The sequence below is a fragment of the Mesitornis unicolor genome, unplaced genomic scaffold (genome assembly GCF_000695765.1).
Source record: "Mesitornis unicolor isolate BGI_N332 unplaced genomic scaffold, ASM69576v1 scaffold25051, whole genome shotgun sequence".
Taxonomy (NCBI): Eukaryota; Metazoa; Chordata; class Aves; order Mesitornithiformes; family Mesitornithidae; genus Mesitornis; species Mesitornis unicolor.
Window position 1 is genome coordinate 415 of NW_010163492.1, and position 19,870 is coordinate 20,284.

At 46.7% G+C, this 19,870-nt stretch overlaps 1 protein-coding gene across 2 annotated transcripts; it reads right to left on the reverse strand.

The window, feature by feature from the left end:
- Positions 1-2,744: 2,744 nt before the first annotated feature.
- G3BP2 (GTPase activating protein (SH3 domain) binding protein 2) lies at positions 2,745-19,253 on the reverse strand. Of its 2 annotated transcripts, XM_010193987.1 has the most exons (11): positions 19,118-19,253; positions 15,196-15,277; positions 14,544-14,717; positions 13,923-14,013; positions 12,931-13,033; positions 11,460-11,640; positions 10,067-10,165; positions 6,118-6,220; positions 4,362-4,490; positions 4,053-4,171; positions 2,745-3,352 (listed from the first exon to the last, which is right to left on the reverse strand). In XM_010193987.1, the coding sequence occupies exons 1-11, from the start codon at positions 19,210-19,212 to the stop codon at positions 3,080-3,082; spliced, it is 1,449 nt and encodes a 482-aa protein (XP_010192289.1). In that variant the 5' UTR covers positions 19,213-19,253; the 3' UTR covers positions 2,745-3,079. The 2 variants fall into 2 exon arrangements, with proteins under 2 accessions (XP_010192289.1, XP_010192290.1); XM_010193988.1 differs by lacking the exon at positions 10,067-10,165.
- Positions 19,254-19,870: the final 617 nt, after the last annotated feature.

Consider the following 19,870-nt stretch of genomic DNA (forward strand, 5'->3'; position numbering starts at 1 on the left):
TGCACTCAGACTCACCTGCACACACAGACACCAGCACATCCACCCACACATGCACACACAAGGACACTCCTCCCACACATGCAGACACAGGCATGTGGACACACACACACACACACCCCCCCACACATACCCACCTGTACACACCACACACACACACCCAGCCACCCACCTCCCGGTTGTCTCAGTCCAGCTCCAGGCCCAGGGCCGTGGTCTGAGCGGGCCGATGGTGCACGGGCCGGCTGGTGGTTTCTGTTCCTGTCAGGAAGCCGCGCTCTGGCCCCCCACCCTGTGGTCCCCGTGTCCCCACTGTGTTCCTCCACAGGAGCCAGTCCCGCAGTGCTGCAGGGCCATCACGAGGAGGACAGCCCCAACACTGCAGCAGCACCGCAGTGTGCGAGTGCCCACGTGTGGTCACCACTTCCTTGGAGCCCTGGGCTGCCCGTCACCTTCCCCACTCGCTCCCAGCACCAGAGAAGGAGGACAGGGAAAGACGGATGCTGCAGACACCAGTTTATTGGCATGTTCAGTCAAAACACGTTCAGAATGGAGACTTGGAAGGAAGGATGCTTTCCACCTGCAACAATTAAACTACAGTCTACGAGCACACAACGTGTGGCATGGTACGGCAACAAGGGCGGCCATCCGCTGTCTCCCCACCCACCACAGCCAAATGGGGACAAAAAAAAAACCCGACACGAAAAACCCCCCCCACCAGCCACGACTCACAGCCAGCACCGATGGTTGGCCAACCCTCCCTGTGCTCCGGGAGGGACCGGCACCACCGGAGGGTCGGGAAGACGGAAGTGTCCGCAGGACGGCAGCTGAGCGACCACCGCGGACACTTCCCGGGGTGCCGTTCCGATGGTTGGTCCTGTCATTCAAACAAGAGGTGAGCTGGGAGCGGGGTGGCTCCGTGGCTCTTGTTAACACCCTGGTTGTGTTGTTGAGATGATCCCCAGTGCCGTGTGCCACACAAATGGATCAGGTGGTGGCACAACACCACAGCGCTACTAAAGGAAAGGGGGGGGGAATAAAAGAACAGGCTACACAAACAAACTGCCTGGGGGTGGTGCTAACTGACAGCACCAGCATGCCCAAGGCTTCACACCGCAGTAGTGCTGTGGCACAGCGAGCAGTTCAAGTCCTACAGATTTCCAGGTAACGGCCAGAAATGCACGACTTTCAAACAGAAAACTGAAATATGAAAACAGAACCTGGAAGAAATATGCCCCAGAAAAAAGTGTATTAAAATAGTGCAAGACTTACCATTGAACGCAGAAGACCTCGAGTCTGGGAGAAAACAGATGCCACTTCACTTAGCCTAACAGATCAGAAAAATATGTGCAAAATCTTCCAACTTACTCGAAAACAGCAAATGATTGCATAATGCAGAGACAGATCGCCAGGACGCCCTATCTGCTTGTGCCTGAAGTTGCAGTTATTTTATCTGAGGTCTTCCACGCTTAGCAGCAGCTGTGGGTGCTCACACTCACACAGACGCACACACAAACACCCCCGTTTCCTCCCGACGCCCGAGCACGCAGCACCGAGCCGTAGCGCCGCGTCTGCCGCCGCTCCCCAACGCCGTCCAGGAACAGCCCCTGCGCCGGGAACGTCTCCTGTCTGTCCTTCAGTCCGGAGCCACGGGAGCGTTGCCGACCTCGGCTGAGAGCGACGTGCAAAACGAGTACCAGTTTTTGAAACAGCGCAACCGCAAAATGCTAACACAGGAGCTGCTGTTCTGTCCTCTGAAAATTGCAGTATCCTCGTTTGAAAAGCTCGCCCTCAACGGACGCGCAGCTCCGCCCGCCGCGAGCTGGCCAAAGCCTTCACCGTCCTGCCACGCACGCCCAAGAGATCTCAACTCCGTTTGCTTTAACTTTGACAGCGATTAAAGAGAAGAGACAACCTGGAGACTACTTGGATGCCTTCTTCCTCCCTTCCCCCCGCTGCAAAAAAAAAACAGGCGAACTTGTTAACTGAAGAGCAAGGTGGATGATAATTTTAGCAACGTTTACTGATTGAAAGATACTGCAATTTTTTTTAATACAATTTTTCAACGACTTCCTCTAAATGCTTTGCAGCCGATCGGCTTCGCAGCACAGTAATTCATACACGATACTGTACAAAATCACCAGCGAGACTGGAATGATGTGTTCATCGAAGGCACCATCATGCTTGTTACATTACCAGAGAACTCCAATACAGTCAAGACAAACGTCACTGTACAACGCTTGGGGAAGGGCAGGGAGCGCGGTGAGCGGCCATCCCTGCACTGAGGGGGGCAGGTAGAAAAATCTGTCGTGAGCTACCAAACCTGGTGCGTAGTCGGGACCACGGCTTCGAGACTCCGGGTTGGGTTTAGTTTACAGCTAAATGGATTAAACTTCCTCCTGGGATCGACTGGCAGTCCTGTTAAGGTTTGAGTGTGTATGTACGTTGGTCACAGCAAGCAGATCGGACGCCCGCACCGTTTCACAAGCTACTCTGAGTAAGAGGATGAAGGGTTTTCTTCCTCCGATGCCTCCTGCGGATGTCAAGAGAAATGAGTTCAGAGTACCCATTAGTGCATTCTGATGAGCGTGTAAACACGAGTTTGTCTGGAGCCGAGTGTTCGAAGAAGGAAAAAAATAATTAAAAAAAAAAGGCAAGCTTCTCCAATTGCACCAATTGCACCGTTTGTGTTTCCAACAGGAACAGCAGAAACAGTAACACTGACACCAAGTGTGCAGCAGAGGGGTTCTGACTGAAAGGACCTGGCTTTTACTGGGCACGTCCTTTAGTTCACTTTTGTTGCAGATAGTTAACTGGTCTTTTTTTTTTCCTTTTGCTTTTTTAGTTTGGTTTTTTCAGTCCTCAATTCTCCAAGTCTACATTTATAAATTAACAGCGTGACTCCTGTTGTGAAACTGGGGAAAGAACGTCCACCTCAATTTAAACTGGAAACCAAAGGATGCTTTCACATCAAAGAAACAATCAGAAGGGCTGTGTCACATTCCAAAGCCAAAAAAAATTAACGAGAATGCAAACACGATGGATAATGTACCACTGCCACGGCCGTCTGCCCACGGCGGAGACTTCAGCGGCGCTGTCCAGCGAAGCGGCCTTCCATCTGCCCGCTTCCTCGCCCGGAGCCGAGCTTCTGTGCCATGCCGCCTCGCGGAGGGGGTCCTCTTCCGTCACGGTCCCGCATCATGCCACCACCCACTATTCCACGGGGACCCCCGGGGCCTCTATCATTGCGCCGAATATCCCTACGGTCATCGCCTCCGCCTCGGGTCTCTCTCTCACGAGCGGCTCTTGTTTTTTTCTCTTCTACGTTCAAGCGCACCTCACCCCGGAACATAATGGGCTTATGGGGAAAAGGGTTCAAGGCACACGTTAGTCACCATTTCAGGCACCGACACGAGGCACACGAAGACACCGCACTCGCCGCACGCCTCCGCCTCCCTTCACTTACATGCAAAGGTCAAAGATTAACCACCAGTGGATCCCTGCGACACGCAGCCTCAGCCCTAGAAGCCTACAGTAAATGGAGCAGCGTTTTAAAATTCACTGGGCGTGCAAGGAGTGAAAATGTCTTTCTTAAGTAAGGGCAGGGGCTGTCTTCAGCCTCTGCACTTCAGGGCTGCACCTCCTGAAGAGCTGCTCTGTCACTGGACCAAACTGGAAATGGAAACTGCTGCTCGCTCCTCTCCACGTCACACCACAAATAACCTCGCTCCTTCTCCTCAGGATGCACAATGCAGATCCACAGGATGCCCTTCAAAAGGTCACATACTCAGCTTTCAGCTTAGAAGGATCTCTACAAGCACGTGCTGAGATCCAAGCGGTGTCTACGTGCAGAGGCACAAAACCCGAACCCTGTGTGAGGCTGTCTGAGGATCGCTGGCACGGCCAGCGTGAGCTACAGAGCGCTCCTGACGGACCGAGCCCGCCAAAACGACGCTTTTCTTACAACTGCTGTTTACGAATGCATGCCAGAAACAGCAGCAACACAAACTGGGACGGCCCACACCGCTTGGGCTTTGGTACTCGGTGCCAATACTTACTTTTGCCACTAAAATTCGCTGGACCGGCTCAGAATCGTCAAATACCACGAAACCAAAATTAGGCAGCTTTCCTCCCACTCCTTTAGTATTTATGCGAAGTTCGACCACGTTTCCAAAGCCTGGGAAAACACAAGGGAAACACCACGGCATCAAAAACGGCAGTGCCAGGTCTCCCGCCGCTCCGCTTGCAGCAGACACCACCCGTAGTGTCACGTCATAAACAAGTTCCCCTGCGTGGCCCTAAGGGGACGTTGTGTGACTTTTCAAGAGGTTTTCGCCTTAGTCTCTGCAGCTGGAGTTGCTACTTACTCATGAAGAACTCCTTCAGCTCACTCTCGTCGATGTCGTGCGGCAGGTTCCCAACGAAGAGCTGGTGGCTGTCTGGGTAGCGGATGATTCGACGGTTGTCCGACTCGTTCTGCTCCATGTCCCCTCTCCCTGCCACCAACACAAAGCAGAAGGCAGAGCCACCGAGGTGAGATGATGTGTGCAGGCTCGGACGAACTGCCAACAGCACCGAGCACGTTCACCCCAATTCTGGACCTTCAGCTCCTGAGCTTAAGTTCACCATGGGTGACACAGGAGGTGGACACCATCTTCCTCTTTACATAGTCCTGACAATTTTGTCACCTACAAGCACATCTCTATCACAAATTTCCTGTAATAATACCACAAAGTATTTGTTTTCTGTTCATCCGCCTTCCCTGCTTAGGCGAAATAAATCCATGTTAGGTAAAACCTCTTCTGGCTTTCACCTTCCACAGCTTTGTCCCAAACACAGGGGAGAGCTCCTCACGCTCCCTCCAGCTCACCCCAAGTATAAGTACATTTAGCAGCACGCAAAATAAACCCCTTCCCTGCATCTCCCCGCTCAACCGTTACCTGCTTCGCAGCGTGGCAGCAGCACCCTGTCACCCTTCTGCACCAGTCCTGCAGCGCGGCTCTGCACCCCTTCTCTCCTCAGCTCCCCCCCCAAGCCCATTTACAGCAAGCTCCCTGCCTTGTTTGCAAGGTTTCCTCAGGCAGGAAGGGCTCGCTGACTTCCTTGGGAAGGAAGACCGTAGGGCTGAAGCTCTACCATTCGGTCAGCTGAGATTTCAGCTTCTTCACCCCTGCCCCTGCTATCCTCCATCCAAGAGCCAAACTCAGAGACTCAGACGCTGTTACACGTTCCCTGTATGACCTGCAGGACAGTTTTGCTGCAGCCACATCCCAGGGCAGAAGAAATGCGGATCTGCAACTTCATTTAGCCACAAGCTGTAGCTTTTGCTCCCTGCTGCAGAAGACATTTTAAAAACCAAGAAACGTTAACCTATAACCTTCTTGGTGCCTTAAATCCTTTCTGTTTCAGCGTTGTCACCGAGTGAAGAGATATTTGCATTATCAAAGCCAAAAGCACTTTTAAGCCTCATCTGTACCACAGTTTCAGGTGCTTACTGAAAACCTTCACTAGAACCAGTTTCAGTTTAGTTTTAGTTGGAGAGGCTGACAGCCACAGCTCCTGCCAGCCTTACACCAGCACTTCGGGACAGTCACAAATACGCACATTTTGTAGCCAAATCCTGCGATTTGGATGCTCTGTATGAGTAACAACAGGCAGAGAGCTGGCTGCTCAAACAGACAAACATCAGGCAGTCACACTGAGAAGAGGATTCTCCACAAGCACGCAAGGTGGAAAAACATGTGTAAAGCTACTGAATGACTGAGGCTGACACAGGAAAGGTTTTCTTCCACAAGAGAGTAACAACAGGCATTCAACAGCTCTCCCTTCGGAAGTCCAGTAAATTCGAGGACCAGCTTGCCATAGCAGCTGTGCAGAACTGCAAGGTACTCAAGCACGTAAGCGTGACTATGACAAAACTTTTCAGCAACAGAGAAGCCTGGAAATCACGGCTGATCTTTGCCACAGCTCATCACCAGCTTGGACTCCAAGACGTATTTCCCCACTTGCAGTTGAAGAGAGTAGGAACAGACAGTTCACTGTCAGCCAAATCCCACACGGGCATGGGCAAGACCCACCAAGGGGACACCTCACGTTAGCTCGTCCCAAGCGGATCCACGTTACCTGGGCGAGGTCCTCGGGGTGGAAAACCTGGTCTTTCCCTGGGACGCTGTTCCCGTACACGAGGAGGTTGAGACTGAGCTTCAGGTTTAGTTTCGACTCTTGGCTAAAACAGGAGAACACACGTTATTAAACACTGGCCCGGTAAAAAATCCCAACAAACCCAAGCTCAGCAAAACAAAACCCCACAAGACAAGACACAGGTCAATGGCATGCACAAAACAAACTCCAGAGGATACACATCCATGTCAGTGTGGTTGGGAATACGTTTTTTCCCCTCGCTATAAATTCCTCTGTACCAATCCAGGACTGCAGTGTTCAGTTTTCTCTGCTAAAAGGTGCAAAACCTCTCTCAACCAGAACGTCTCCCCAGGACAGGGCTAAGGTGAAATTTCTGTGTTTGACCAGGCATTGAGACCCCAATGCCTCGGAACTGAGGAATCCTCCAGCCTGACTCAAAAGCCCACACCAATCGGCTACATCTTCCTCAGGCCAAGCTCAAACTTCCCGGGTTAGGAGGTAGTGAAAGATGAACACAGACAAATCACACTTTCTGTCTACGTCTCTGAGGGATTCCTTTCCTCCCGCGCAGAGCAGCTATAAGGGAACCTCCACAAAGAAAGAGGAGAACAAAACGAAAGCCTTCTGAAGTGCACTAAGTATTTCTGAGACAATAAAGCCACCTGAAATGGCAATTTCTGCACACTCCCTACCGAGGAGACTCTGCAACTTTCCTGGTGTCACAACCACGATGCTCCAAGGACACCCTTCAAATTCTCAGGAACTACACCACCTATTCCAATTTTGCAGGAAAAAGAGACGGACCAGTCCAAAATATTTCTATACAGCCCGTTGGCTACTCCAGCAATTTCCAACATGTTTTAAACTGCATTTTCTGCACTGCAGTCCAGCAGCTGCTGCTGTGCTGGGGTTTCATGTTGGAAAACCAAAATTATCCTCAGGAGCAGAAAGAACAGTAGCTTCTGAGGAAGACAAAACACAAGGACAATGGCTACAGGCCCAGAGTGCTGCAGAGAAGTAGCTTATGTTAAACAAGTCCCTGATTCTCCTTTGAGGGCTCAAGGCGACTGATGGTACCTCACAGGAGTAAAAAGGGCTGTACTGCACAGGAAACACGCAGGTATTCGGTACCACTGGAGCTCCTCCGCCTTCTTTTACTCACACATCTTTGCTGCTTAATAAATTACACCTCAAAAGACAAACTCAACACATTCAGACTCCTGTCTCTTAGATACTTATTGCTATCAGGCTTGCACACTCAGTCCTTCTGTCCACCATAGCAAAGACTTGTGAAGGCACCGATCTCTTTCTGTTCAACCCCGAATACAGCCAACTTTTACTCACTTGCTTTGCATTTCCCTGAACTTCTCATCTATCACACCAATAGTGTCTCTCCGAACAACAAACCGCTCATTTCCTGAGGTGCTCTCTAATCCTCTTTGCAGAGAAGACCGCCTCAGTGCTCTCTGGTGCTGCCTGAAGAGGAAAGCACTTGCGCCAAGATGTGCTCCCCCAAACCACTGCCATTCTCAGTGGCGTCGCAGGCTCCAAAGGCTGGTGCAATTCTGGCTGTGAAGTCTGACAAGGTTCATGAGTTTCCCTAGCGTGAGATGCCTGCCACGATGAAAACGGATGCATGCAAAGAACCTTCTAGCCAAGCAAACCACCAGGAAACCCCACTTCGTGTGAAACAGAAGAAACCACCCCACATCCTCTCACCCGAATCGAGTAGCTGGTTCGAGGCGTACCTGAGACAGCTACCACACCGTCTGAAGTAAACGTGGCCCACACAGCTCACTAAGGCGCGCAGCAGTCGCTGCCACAAAGGCACTAGGGGTTATCGGAGGGTCTGTGCAGAGTCCCGGCAGATTTAATGTGGTGAGAGAATGCAGCTCCTGTGAATGGATCTTTCCCTGAACTCACCCCTTCCAAGCCACAAGACAAGGGTTGGGGAGCACTCTGCCTGCCTCTGTCCCCCGCACCCCTACCACAGCGGAGGTGCTAAGGAAAAGAGGAGGTCGGAACGCCTGGAAATGCTAGGAGAGAAGGCCCAGTTTGTCAGTGTGGGCCTCGATCAGTCCCTGGTGATTTCTAATTGGCCAAGAGAAGAAAAAGAGCAAGAAATGCTCTTGAAGAAATGTCCTGTTTAACCCCACAGCTGTAAATGAACGGGAACTCAACTGGTTTCTAACCAAAACCGTACGTGCACACTCCTCAGAGGGGTGCCGAGTTAATACTACAAGGGCTATATTTTGAACTGATAAAGGATGGGGGGAATGGGGAGTGATGTGGACAAAAGAACAAAGACAGTTCACTGCAGTTTTGTACTATCACAGATGCCAGGTCAAGCAGCAGCCCAGAGCAGCCACCAGTGTTATCTACTGTCCTTGTTCACATGCACAGGATCTGGCATTAATGGATCCAAGAGAATGGAAAAACCCGCTACTGATTTATCATCCTTTGTAGAAATTGCTCAGGAGCCTTTCCTGCCAGCTTTCTGTATGCCATGTCTGAAAGGCGTGCGAGAAGAGGAGCTAAGAACTGACTGACTGTGTCTCCAGAAGAGCTGAGAGTTGAAGTTCCTGGCGCTCAGTATCGTTCAGAAACCTCCATGCAGAATTACTTAACCATGAAGTCACAGCAAAAGTCACCCCAAAGGCAGAAAGCACGACAAGCTGCGCAGGCAACAAGAGCCCCAACACCTCTGAGTGATATTCTACTCTTTTGTACAGGCAATTCTAAATGATTTGTGCAGTCATATTACAAAAATCCACTCTCTACTGCAAATAAATCATCATTACGAAAACAATTCTGTTGTGGCATAAGGAAAATCTACTCTGTACCAGGAAACCCACCATTCTGACTGCTCAAACACCCCCTGACTGCTCAAAGGCCTGCTGAAGCTGATGAAGACAGACAGGCCTCCCAGCTCACGATGCAGCCGTCATGATTTCCACAACAGCCCTGTCAGACCACAAGCAACACCATAAAAGGTGTTGGGGCTCCGTGGGGCTTTTTTTTCTGTTTTCTCTTTAAAGACGTGTTTGGCTGAAGGGCAATCCTAGACAGTGTCCTCTCTGTCAGTAAAAGAAGCCAGTGCAAAGCCAAGAGCTGCGGTAACCCAGCCGCTCCACTGAAAATTGCGGTAGTCGTTTAAAAAGGTTACACGTGCACTACCACAGCACAGGGTGCTTTGGGACACAGCGACAGCGGAAGAGGTCAAGACAGACATTGTTTGAGGATTTTTCTGTACATGGAGGCAGCTTAACTGCGAGTCTCAGCCCACCTCACGCCAGCTTGGCCCGTGCAGCACAGCAGCTATCACCCGGTCAAACCTTCTTTCCTCTTTCTCTCCCCTCCTCCCCAGCCACCCTAGGAATGGGAAGACAGCATTGTCCCGGCAAGGAAATGTGAATCCTTCCATTCCTCACACAGTCGTAAGTTGGTACAGGGTTCTGTGATGAGTTAATTATAAACAAGTAACGAAATCCAGTGTATTTCTGCAGACATGAGCCTTACAAGGCCATCTTGCACCTTCTCAGAAACGGTGCTGTCCCTTTTTACTGCTGGGGCACTTCTGCAAATGAAATACCCCTGCAAACACACTTTAGAAAACGACCACTTTGTGGGGAGCTGTTTTGGGTTTTTGATTTTTTTTTTCCCTTGTAAACCAAACACATCCCATTAAGACAGGTCAAAACGTTCAGTAGCGATTTTCTGTTTCCACATGAACAGGTTTTAACATCGCCGTCACTCAAAGTTACACCTGTTACGCGTACGTGCCTTTGCTTGCGACATGAAGGTGAGTGCATCAACATTTAAGACACAATTAATTTGTGCAATTTAAGTCAAACAATTGGATCTGTTAATTTAAAACTGAAGCAGTTTGCAGAAGTAATGAGACAATCCAAGGTGTTCACAGATGGGTTACCTGTGAGACTGGTGCTTTAACATGGGGTGGAATTCCAGAGGAAGAAACAGTACCACTAGGAGGCAGGTTTTTACTGGTCACTGAAGCCCAAGAGAAAGCCTGCAGGAAATGCAACAAACCTAGGCTACTAATCATGGCAAACCACTGACATTCCTACAGGGAAACTCGGCTGCTGAACATACACTTTTGGTTCATATCTGACTATTCACAATGGTCGTGCAAGCATTACAACGCAGATACAGGAGGATTTGCAGTTCTGGCCATCTATGGACTCCAACCACGTGCAGCAAGTGTGTACCATGCTCGCTGTCGCTACTTGAGCAAGCCTAGGTCCCTCAGCACCCCCAGCTCACTGCTTTCTGTGGTGTAACCAAACCTAGGACTGAACGCCCCGCAGTGTTGAGTGTCTTTTGCACAAAGAAAGAAAGTGGATGCCAGAAGTCAGAAGTAAAAATGGAAAAGAGAAAAAGGATTTTTAAAAAGAGAGGGGAGACGCGCTGGAGCTAGAAAATGACCTCTCCAGCTTTCACCGTTTCCTCCCATCGCTTTCACACCACCTAAGTGTAACCATACCAGATGACGCACGGGCTGCACGGTGGCTTTTAAGATTAGGCATCCTGCCTCTAAGAGAGACAGTCATTCAGGGAATCATAAAATAGTCTGGGTTGGAAGGGAGCTTTAAAGGTCATTGAGATCAGCCCCTGGAGTGAGCAGGGACATCTTGGACTTGGGGTTGCTCAGAGCCCCATCCAGCCTGGCCTCCGATGTTTCCAGGGATGGGGCATCAACCACCTCTCTGGGCATCCTATGCCAGTGCCTCACCATCCTCATCGTCAAAAATTTCTTCCTTATGTCTAGTCTAAATATACCCCCTTGCAGTTTAGAACCATTACCCCTTGTCCTACCACAACAGGCATTGCTATAAAAGTCTGTCCTCATCTTTCTAATTAGCTCCTTTTCGATGCTCCAATATCATATTTGGTATGCTACTGGTTTTGAATCTATACTGCCAGCAATTTTGCAAGCATCAATGCATTATGTTGGTTTTTTCAAGGAAGAGCAGTGGTTCTCATCGGATGAGATTTTAGGTGGTGGTACCTTGAGGTATTTTCTTAACATATGCTAACTCCACATTAAAAAGGTTTACACATGCAGAAAACCACATACACACACTTTACAAGAAGAGCATTCAATTTACCATAGTCATTTGAGCAGCACTTCATTTTTGAGGGAAACTTTGCATTGTTACAAGTTCAAGGATCAAGTCTGGCTGTTCATGCAGCCTGACACTGAAAGGAGGTGCCAGTTTGGCCACTCAAAAAGGCTAAGTTCAAACCCAAATCTTCCAGATCACCACCTGCACCGAGAAGCACACAGATGACTCGTAACTGACCTTTGGTGGTTCTTGTGGTAGCGAAACAGGCTCTACAGGAGGTGGAGACGGAGACTTCTCTTCCATCTCCTCCAGGGTCTTTTCATCTCCTTCGGCTTTCAGCTCCTCGGTTTTTGTTTCCGATTCCAATTCCGGCTCAGGTTCATGAGACGATTCTTCTAGCGCCTCCTCTATTCCATTGCTGCAATAATCAAATGCATTTTATGCAGCTTATCAATTTTTGTAGTCTGTGACGTTCTCTAAGCTACGCTATGGTAAGGGCTGGTATTAATAAGAGCATTCTGTTTCCAATTGCTACCATATGGTACCTACGTAGACAACACCGTGAGGAGTTAAGCTGTACCTCCGCAGTTGCACACAAAGCCAGATTTTATTACAGGTTTTACAAGACTCTGTGGAGAATCTGAAGATCACACAGACATATAAACCCATTAAGGAGTAGGTGCTTAAGGACTGCTGCTCCAAGAAGAATAGAAGCACGACGAGAGACCAAAGGAAGATTAAGCTATACACAGAAACAAAGCCAATTTTAGAATTCAACCTGTAGCTGATTTACAAAAATGCCACACAAGTTCCCTACCGAAGGAGCAGCAAGTCTCGTTTACTGAAAATCACGCACAACTTCTTCTCTGCTCTGTGTGTGAGAGAAGTAAAGGATCTCAAGTTCTTCTACCTCTGCCCATGCAGCTCCTGCAGCGTTAGCATACGCCCAAGTGACTGAATCCTGCCTTGGCAACTTCTTCCCAGTTGGCACCGTAACCCAGAAATACCACCTCATTTCACTCGTTGAGGCACCAAAGTCTTCCCGCATCATCCTGAGCGGGTCACTGCCAGGATTCCAGCAGACTGTCCTGTTCTGTGAGGTTTCTCATGAAAAGCACTATGCGACCAGTGTTCAGCGCTACCAGCGATGCTGGTCTAGTGATGTCGCAAATGTTTTTTTGAACAAGGAAACCAGCTAAGTTACTTCTGGCTCTTTTAAAAGGCATTCCTAGGTTGCAAAAAACAGCACAGGTTTTGGGTGCAGTTTGCTTTTCCTTGTTGTTTTTTGTTGTTGGGGTTTTTGTCTTTAAAATGACATGTATTTTTCTTACAAAAGCACAGAGGAACGTTTTTCTCTCATCGCATTTAGATTTAAAGACACTCGTTGCAGAAATCTATTTTTCCAATACAGCTGTACAGCAGCTTCTCAAAGAGCAGACCTTCCTCTGTTTCAAACGCTACCCAAATCTGGAGTCACGTATCACTAACCACCCCTTTGTTAAACCTCCAGTTCCTATAAATTACATCGTGCCGCCTCACCGTTGTAAGTTAATGTAACAAAGACTACATGGAGCGTGTACATAAACACGGCTGCTACCTTTTCACCTCACATTTGAAACCAGAAGTGAAATAACCAACAAACCAAGTCAAAGCAATTTTGTTGTTTCTATTAAAAAAGTGACTTCATATAACGAAAGGGACTTCTTACGTTACAGGGTGGTTTTCATAGTAAGTACTGCTTGCGTTCTCTTGCACGGGTTCAGGTGATGGTTGTCTTTCCTCCTGCTCCTCTTCCACCTCTTCCTCAGACTCTGACAAAAAGAAAAACTTCCTTAAGCATCTCTGCAAACGTACATGAGTCGCACTTAAAATAAAAGCAGACTGAACTAGTAGTAATCCAAATAAAGCTTCATCAACAAAGCAAGGCAAAACTAGCTGCAAGAAAAGACAGAAAACCCTTCCACTTGCTCAAGAGGCTTTGTTTCTTACTATTTTCACAAAAGGAGAAACTAGAAATTGCTGCTAGGAAGTACTGGGAAGAGGGTCTGAGGGTCTTTGAAAGCTGATGCTTTTCATATGGTGACAATAAAAGAGAGAGATTGCATGAAACTAAGAAGATTAACCTGAAATGCAAGGATGATTGCCTAAAATGCTTAGTTCCATAGAACCAATATGACAAAATGCCAGAAACTCAGGTGAACGCACGTCCATACACCCTGGCTGTGCCCTCCTTTGATTTGCTTTGCCTCAGCAAACAGAGGGGGGAAAAAGTCCACCCAAACAGTAAAGTTAAATTCAGCTTGTGAACAGAAATGCATTACTGAGTGTGACGATGATATCTAAGTGAACTATGTATCATATTTGAAAAGTCAATTAGATTTTTTTCTCCAAATCATTTTACCTACAAATCTGACTGATGAAACTAGTTGCAGCAAGTCCTATTGCTGTTATTTCCATCCTCACCCACTCGAAGCCAGATCAGTCCAAGGAATGAGGAACAACCACGCCACCTTCATTAGAATGAATGTTTTGGACCAGCAGACAGTCTCTGCCTCAGCCCCCTCCCACATTATTATGCTCCATGAGAATGCAATGCAGTTCATGTTTTCCAGCTCCTCCAGACACTTCTGAAAGAGCTACATATGTGCTGGAGAAACAAGAACACAACAAACTCCACATCACAATTACAGTTCTTCTCACCTTCGTCAAGTTCTCCTTCGGAATCCCCAAATACTTCATCTTCATATCTGAAGATATCATTATGGACATAGAACTTGTTTGGAACAGAACCCTGTAAAAGAACAACATGGCTTTTTGAGAAACAAAACAAACCAACCAACCTACAATAAATTAGTAGTCACCAACATGGATGGATTAGAGATAGAAGCAGAAAGAACACAAGGCACCCTTTACCCTAACACAGCTCTGCTCCCACTAGGAGCTAACGGAGCAGTAACTCATGCAGCACCAACCCATACCCACGTTTGCCAGCAGACCTGAACAAAGTACAGACCTGCACTAGAGACTTCACCTGCAGAGCTCATCTTTTTTTTTTTTGGTGGCAATAGCAGCTCCCAAATGCAAGCTCTGATTTGCCTGAGATTACTGCTCCGATATCTCAAGTCTAAAAAAATAAACGAGCTCCGGACAGGTCCAATACACTCACTTCTCTGTACTCACATACTGTGACACGCTTAATAACAGCCTCTGGGCCAAGCTCCAAGAGCCAGATCGTCTCTTTTCCCCCAGTATGACAAAATGAAGCTACAGGTCAGCTTGTCATCATCTTTAGTTCAGTTAACCGGTCTTCCACAAACTTACTTCTGGAGCAAGTACAAAGGTCTGCATGAACTTCCTCATGGGCTGCCCGTTGTTTGACAGCTCTCCCATTACTTGCACGACCACCCCATCGCTCAGAGTAGCGTGAGCATCCACGTGACGAATCTTGGTGTGGCATTCACTGAACTGCAAGGACATCACTTTCTTGTGTATCTCCTAGAAAAGAAAAGTTACATTTTAGCTACACTGAGTTCTGTACAGAGTCTGACACCTTTTAACTACCTGAGCCTGCACTAAGGTAAAAAAAACACTTCCCTTTGATGAAAAGTCCTGCCACAAAAGAATTTGGTAACACAACAGAATCCAACATAACACAGCTGCCTTCCCAAGGAACCACTGCTACCTGAAATAAGGTCAGTCTAGCAGGTCCTCCTGATTTTGCATCCTGTCCTAAATATGGTTTTTGCACTCTAGATGCAAAGCTGATGCATCAAACACAACCCACAGTGACAAAAGCAACAATGAAATTTAAAAATTCAAGGAAACAAATTCCTATCTGCCTCTGAACAGGAGGCAGCATCACAAGGCGTTATTTACCAGATAGGAAACTCAAAGTAATTGGTTAAGGAAAGACTGATTTACACAGTAAGCTCTGAACATTAATGAGGACCGCAGGAAGGATTTTGATACGCACAGCTTGACCATACACTGCTTCTTGTGGCTTCCCACTGGCATCCAGTCCTCCATGGACGTAAGAAGAATTCCTGCCATAAAACCTGCAAGGGGAGAGATGCAAAGGTCACAGCAGTGAAAAAATAGAACCAAACCCAACCATATTTGAATCACCACTTACAGCAGCCTCCACTGTATGAGTGTTGACGCTAGACTGATACTCCATATTTACGCTACCCAAAGAGTAGCAGTGTTTTCAGTCTTGTAAATAGCACAAACCTCCTGACCACTCAAAAACCCCCCAAGTCCTAAACCCCTTTCTTGACCCAGCTTCTGGAATAGACTTCAAAAGCTTTTACTTTTTATATGTAATATACGTACACTGACTTTCAATATTTTTCTTACATTTCAGAATCTTTTTTGCACCTTCATTCCACTCCAAATTCTGAGCCTAGAACAGTCTAAGTTTTGGGTTGGGATTTTTAATGCCAGGTTATAAAGCATGTGACATGTGCTTAATATTGCCTGTACATTTAAATTAACAGAAGATCAGGCAAAACCATCCTATCACACCTTGCTTTGTTTAGAAGCACGCTTTGCCTTGGGAGTGATTGCCAGGAGGTCTCAACGCTCACACTTGCCCTCCTTCTCCAGGACACCATTATTATCCACCCTTGTACTGTATATCAGAAATAGCATTTTCATCAAGTACTTCTATAAATTCACTGTCACACAGATTAGCAAGGATACAGAACATTTCCCTCCAGGTAAACAAACCAACGCAGAGGGTCAGTTAAGATACAGAATTAAACGCTACAACTTCCACAGCTGTCATTTCTTGGTTTATCCTGCTAAACCTAGAAACCATTTCCAGTTCTACTCTCTTGAAAATACCAACCCAAGACTTTAATTCCCACAAATATGTCCAGAAAAAATGTCTGGGAAATAGAAGATTGTTTTCTTTGGTACTAACTGCATAACCATGTTTTTGAGCGTGGTTCTGCACTTCCTAACAGCAAGGAAAATCACACGTTCAGTTGAAGCAGTGTGCAAGCAGACAGGAAAACACCATTTCCCTCTCTCAATCCTGAAGGAGGCCCTCTGGCAGGCAGTATATCTTACTAAGTGCTTTCACAGGCAAACCAAGAGCTCTAACTTGCTTTTAAGGAACTGTTCAATCTCTTTGGTAGGCAGAAGATGTAACAGGTGGGAACTGCAGATCAGGGAAGGAATAAATGTTGAGTTCACAGTTATACAGAATTATCCATTTTAAGTTAAGGGGCCAGTAAAGCCATACAAATAAATTTACCTGAAGTGCAACAGGCATGCAAACTACACTGAGCAACTCCCATTTGGAGGGCAAACTGATCTCTGCTTACCCGTAACCCTGGAGAGGCTTTGGATAACGACAAGTGATGGGATACTTGGTGCTGTCAACCAACAGCTAACTTTAACTCTTGCTGTTCAAACTCCCTTACTTGCTGCAAGGAGAGCATCAAGCAGCAGGAAGCCATGAAAACTAAAATCCTACTGTGGCTTTGAGCAAGTTGTTGTTCAGGCTAACAGCAAGAGAAAGATGGAAGATGCCCTCTCAGAAGAGTGGGCATCTTCCTCTCATAAACCAGGTGAGGCCAAAGAACAGAAAGGCAAATGTCCTCTATATCTGACCCTTTTACTAGAAAAAGCTTGCCTAGTACCTGTCCAGCTCCCCAGGCTCAGCAGGGCCATTCCAGGAGACAGTTAATCAACCCATCATCAACAGCACCTCCACTTCAAAAAAGAAGAGAAATTCTGTAAGGTTTTGGATAAGAGCCCTTGAAGCAAACACAACTTCCTCAAGAAGGTATGCTCTGTGCACAACTCCCTGTCTCCACTCAGTGTGCCAGGCATACAGCATAGTTTGGAAAGCTGCACTTCAGAGCTGTTTGAGTAAAGCCTGAGATTTCGAGGGGCAGGAGTAACATCTCAGATGTCCTATAAAGCACCAAAGTTGTCTTCAACAGGCAAAACGTCTCTACAGACACCACTGCTCCTCACCTGTAGACTTCTGCCAATTGCTTATCACCTCAACAGAAGCATCAGTCTACATCCCTCCTGCACCAGGAACAGCAGCTCCACAGTGCTCCCACAGCATGTGTTAATGCTGATGCAATGGAAGAATGCTGCAATACTGAGGGAAGCACAAGGGAAGGCACACCTGGACTAGCTGGCTGCTTTTCTTTCACTGAAGCAGTTAGGGAAGAAAAACATACCAACAGTATTTTGCTATGCTTAAATCAAGCCAAATCCTGCCAGGGTTAGAGCCACTATCATTACAGGTAAATGCCGTTATGAGCAAAATCAAAGACTATTTTCAACACCGAGTGTGAGGCATGGGTGATTTAACCCAATATACAATTTAACTGCCACGGAAAATAAATGTTTCAAAAGGAAAAGGCAATCTCACTGTAGAACTGATATAATCCTCCCTGCCTTTACCTTTGGTATTAAGCAGTGAAGCACTGCCTAATCACCCTTCATAAACTCTTCTGTCTCTTTGTTTATGCAAACCATTTCTGGGTTTCAGAGCAAAACAACTGCACACTTGACAAGAAATGTGTCTCACTGACTGGGGTTTTCCATCTTTCAAAAATGACCCCGCTGTTAAAATATCAAGATTTCTGTTGTATTATTTGCCAAAAACATAACTGTTGCATTGAAAAACTGGTATACACCCTTTCTAAGTCTCTTAAAAGAATTTCATCTGGTTGACCTTTACAGGCAATGGATTATTAAGCATATTGACAGGATGCCAACTGCTCCCAGACCTGCCTAAGAGGTGTCTTCAAAGCTCACTTGGAGCAGGCAAGAGGCCCTTTTCCAGACCACCGAGGGAAATCATCCAGCCATACCTAAGGAACCCAGTTCTTGGGTCAGAGAGAGCTGCCAGTTTGTACATCAGGTATCGATGTGTTACAAGGACATAATTGTCCAGCTGTTGATCTGATTCAACTCATTCGTTGAAGTTTTGGGGGTGAGGAAAAATACTGCAATTGCTAAAAATCCTGCTTTCAACTTGTTAGATTACTGAACATAGATGAGGAAAGCCTGGGATGCACTGCTCAGAAAACAACACAGTGCCACAGCAGCTCCGTGATTTCAGTAAAAATGATACCATTCATTTTCCTTACCTCAAAGCTATAGATGAAAAGAGGCATTACTTGAAAGACTGAATTCTTAAGTAAGCCATCTGAGAGCTCTGATCTCTTCTCAATCAAAGAGTCCAAGTTTTCACCATCAACCTCATGTCAATCTCTGAGACAAGACCAACCCAAGCAGTGATTGCTTTCTTCCTTTATAGACACTGGTAAAGCTACTTTCCCCTTCATTCATTACAAGTCCACACTGCTCCAAGTCCAAACGTGGAAATGCAAACTGTATGTAGCCAATCAAAGGCAGTAAGAATAGAAGAGAGATGTAAAGAATTAAGAACCACATTCAGTGTTTCACTTAAATACTGGACGCAGGTAAAAAGAAAAACCTACTGTATTTTCTAACTGTCTTGTCCAGGCCATGACATTTTTACTTAAATCTGCAATCATTGTCTGGATAAAACTTCTCAGAGGGAATGCAAAATATGGTATCTTGAAACAGCACGCTTGTCTTAGGTACTAAATGCAACTGCTTCCTCTACCATTTTCTTTCCTGTCTTTTTGGGACAGTATTTCTGGAATACATCCACATTATCATTTTATCAGCTGAGAAACAGCTCACTTTTCCACACAGAAAACACCCTGCTAATGTGCCATGCATCCATACGATCAGACTTGGTTTTAGAGCCTGAAGAGTTTTCGAAGGTAGCCAGGTCTATTTCCTGCCATAGTCAGAAATGAACGTTGATCTGATTTATCATGAACAGTAAACATTTTTGTCCAAAAAAGTCACTTTGTGCATGTAAGTGTTACCTGTGCAAGAAGTCAGGAGCTTTATTTAGCAGAGTGTAGTACTGTCTCACAAACTCCCGCCCTACGAGCAGGGGACTTGGCTTCTCCATCACCATTTCTTTGGTACACAGTGTCAAATGCTGCAATTGAAAACATTCACGTTAGTTGGAAGACAAGCCTATATATCACAACATCCTCGCAAAAGGACGAGCATAATGATATTAGAATTGAAATAATTGTGTGAGGAGGAACTTAATCCACACAGAACTCTCCTCCACCTCCTCTGAGGAAATAAAAAGATTTCGTGTGTTACTTTGACAAAGAAGGAGCAGTGGAAAAAAAGTCCCTTACAGAACAGATGCTGTAAAAAACCAATCAACCAAGCCAATCAACCAACAAAATCCTGTTAAGTTTTAGCACAATTTATTTAACACTCTGGGAATAAACAGATGAACAATTAAAAATCCAAGTTCAACAGCACTGAAAAACAAACAGGAGTATACTTTATTCAGATGGTAACATTCATTTACCTCAAAGCACCTCTGCTTCAAAAGGCTGCCATCACATCTGTAACACACCGATGGTAGCACTGATATGCTGAAGTTATTATGTGGGCTGGATTCACATTCCCTGTGGACTGGGAAGGGAAATCTTTATGCCTCAGAAATGACCAAAATGTTATGTACTAAGGTTTGTCCAAGCTAACGGCCTTGTCACAGAATAATTCAGGTTGGAAAGGACCTCGGGGGTCACCTGCTTCAACCCTGGGCACAA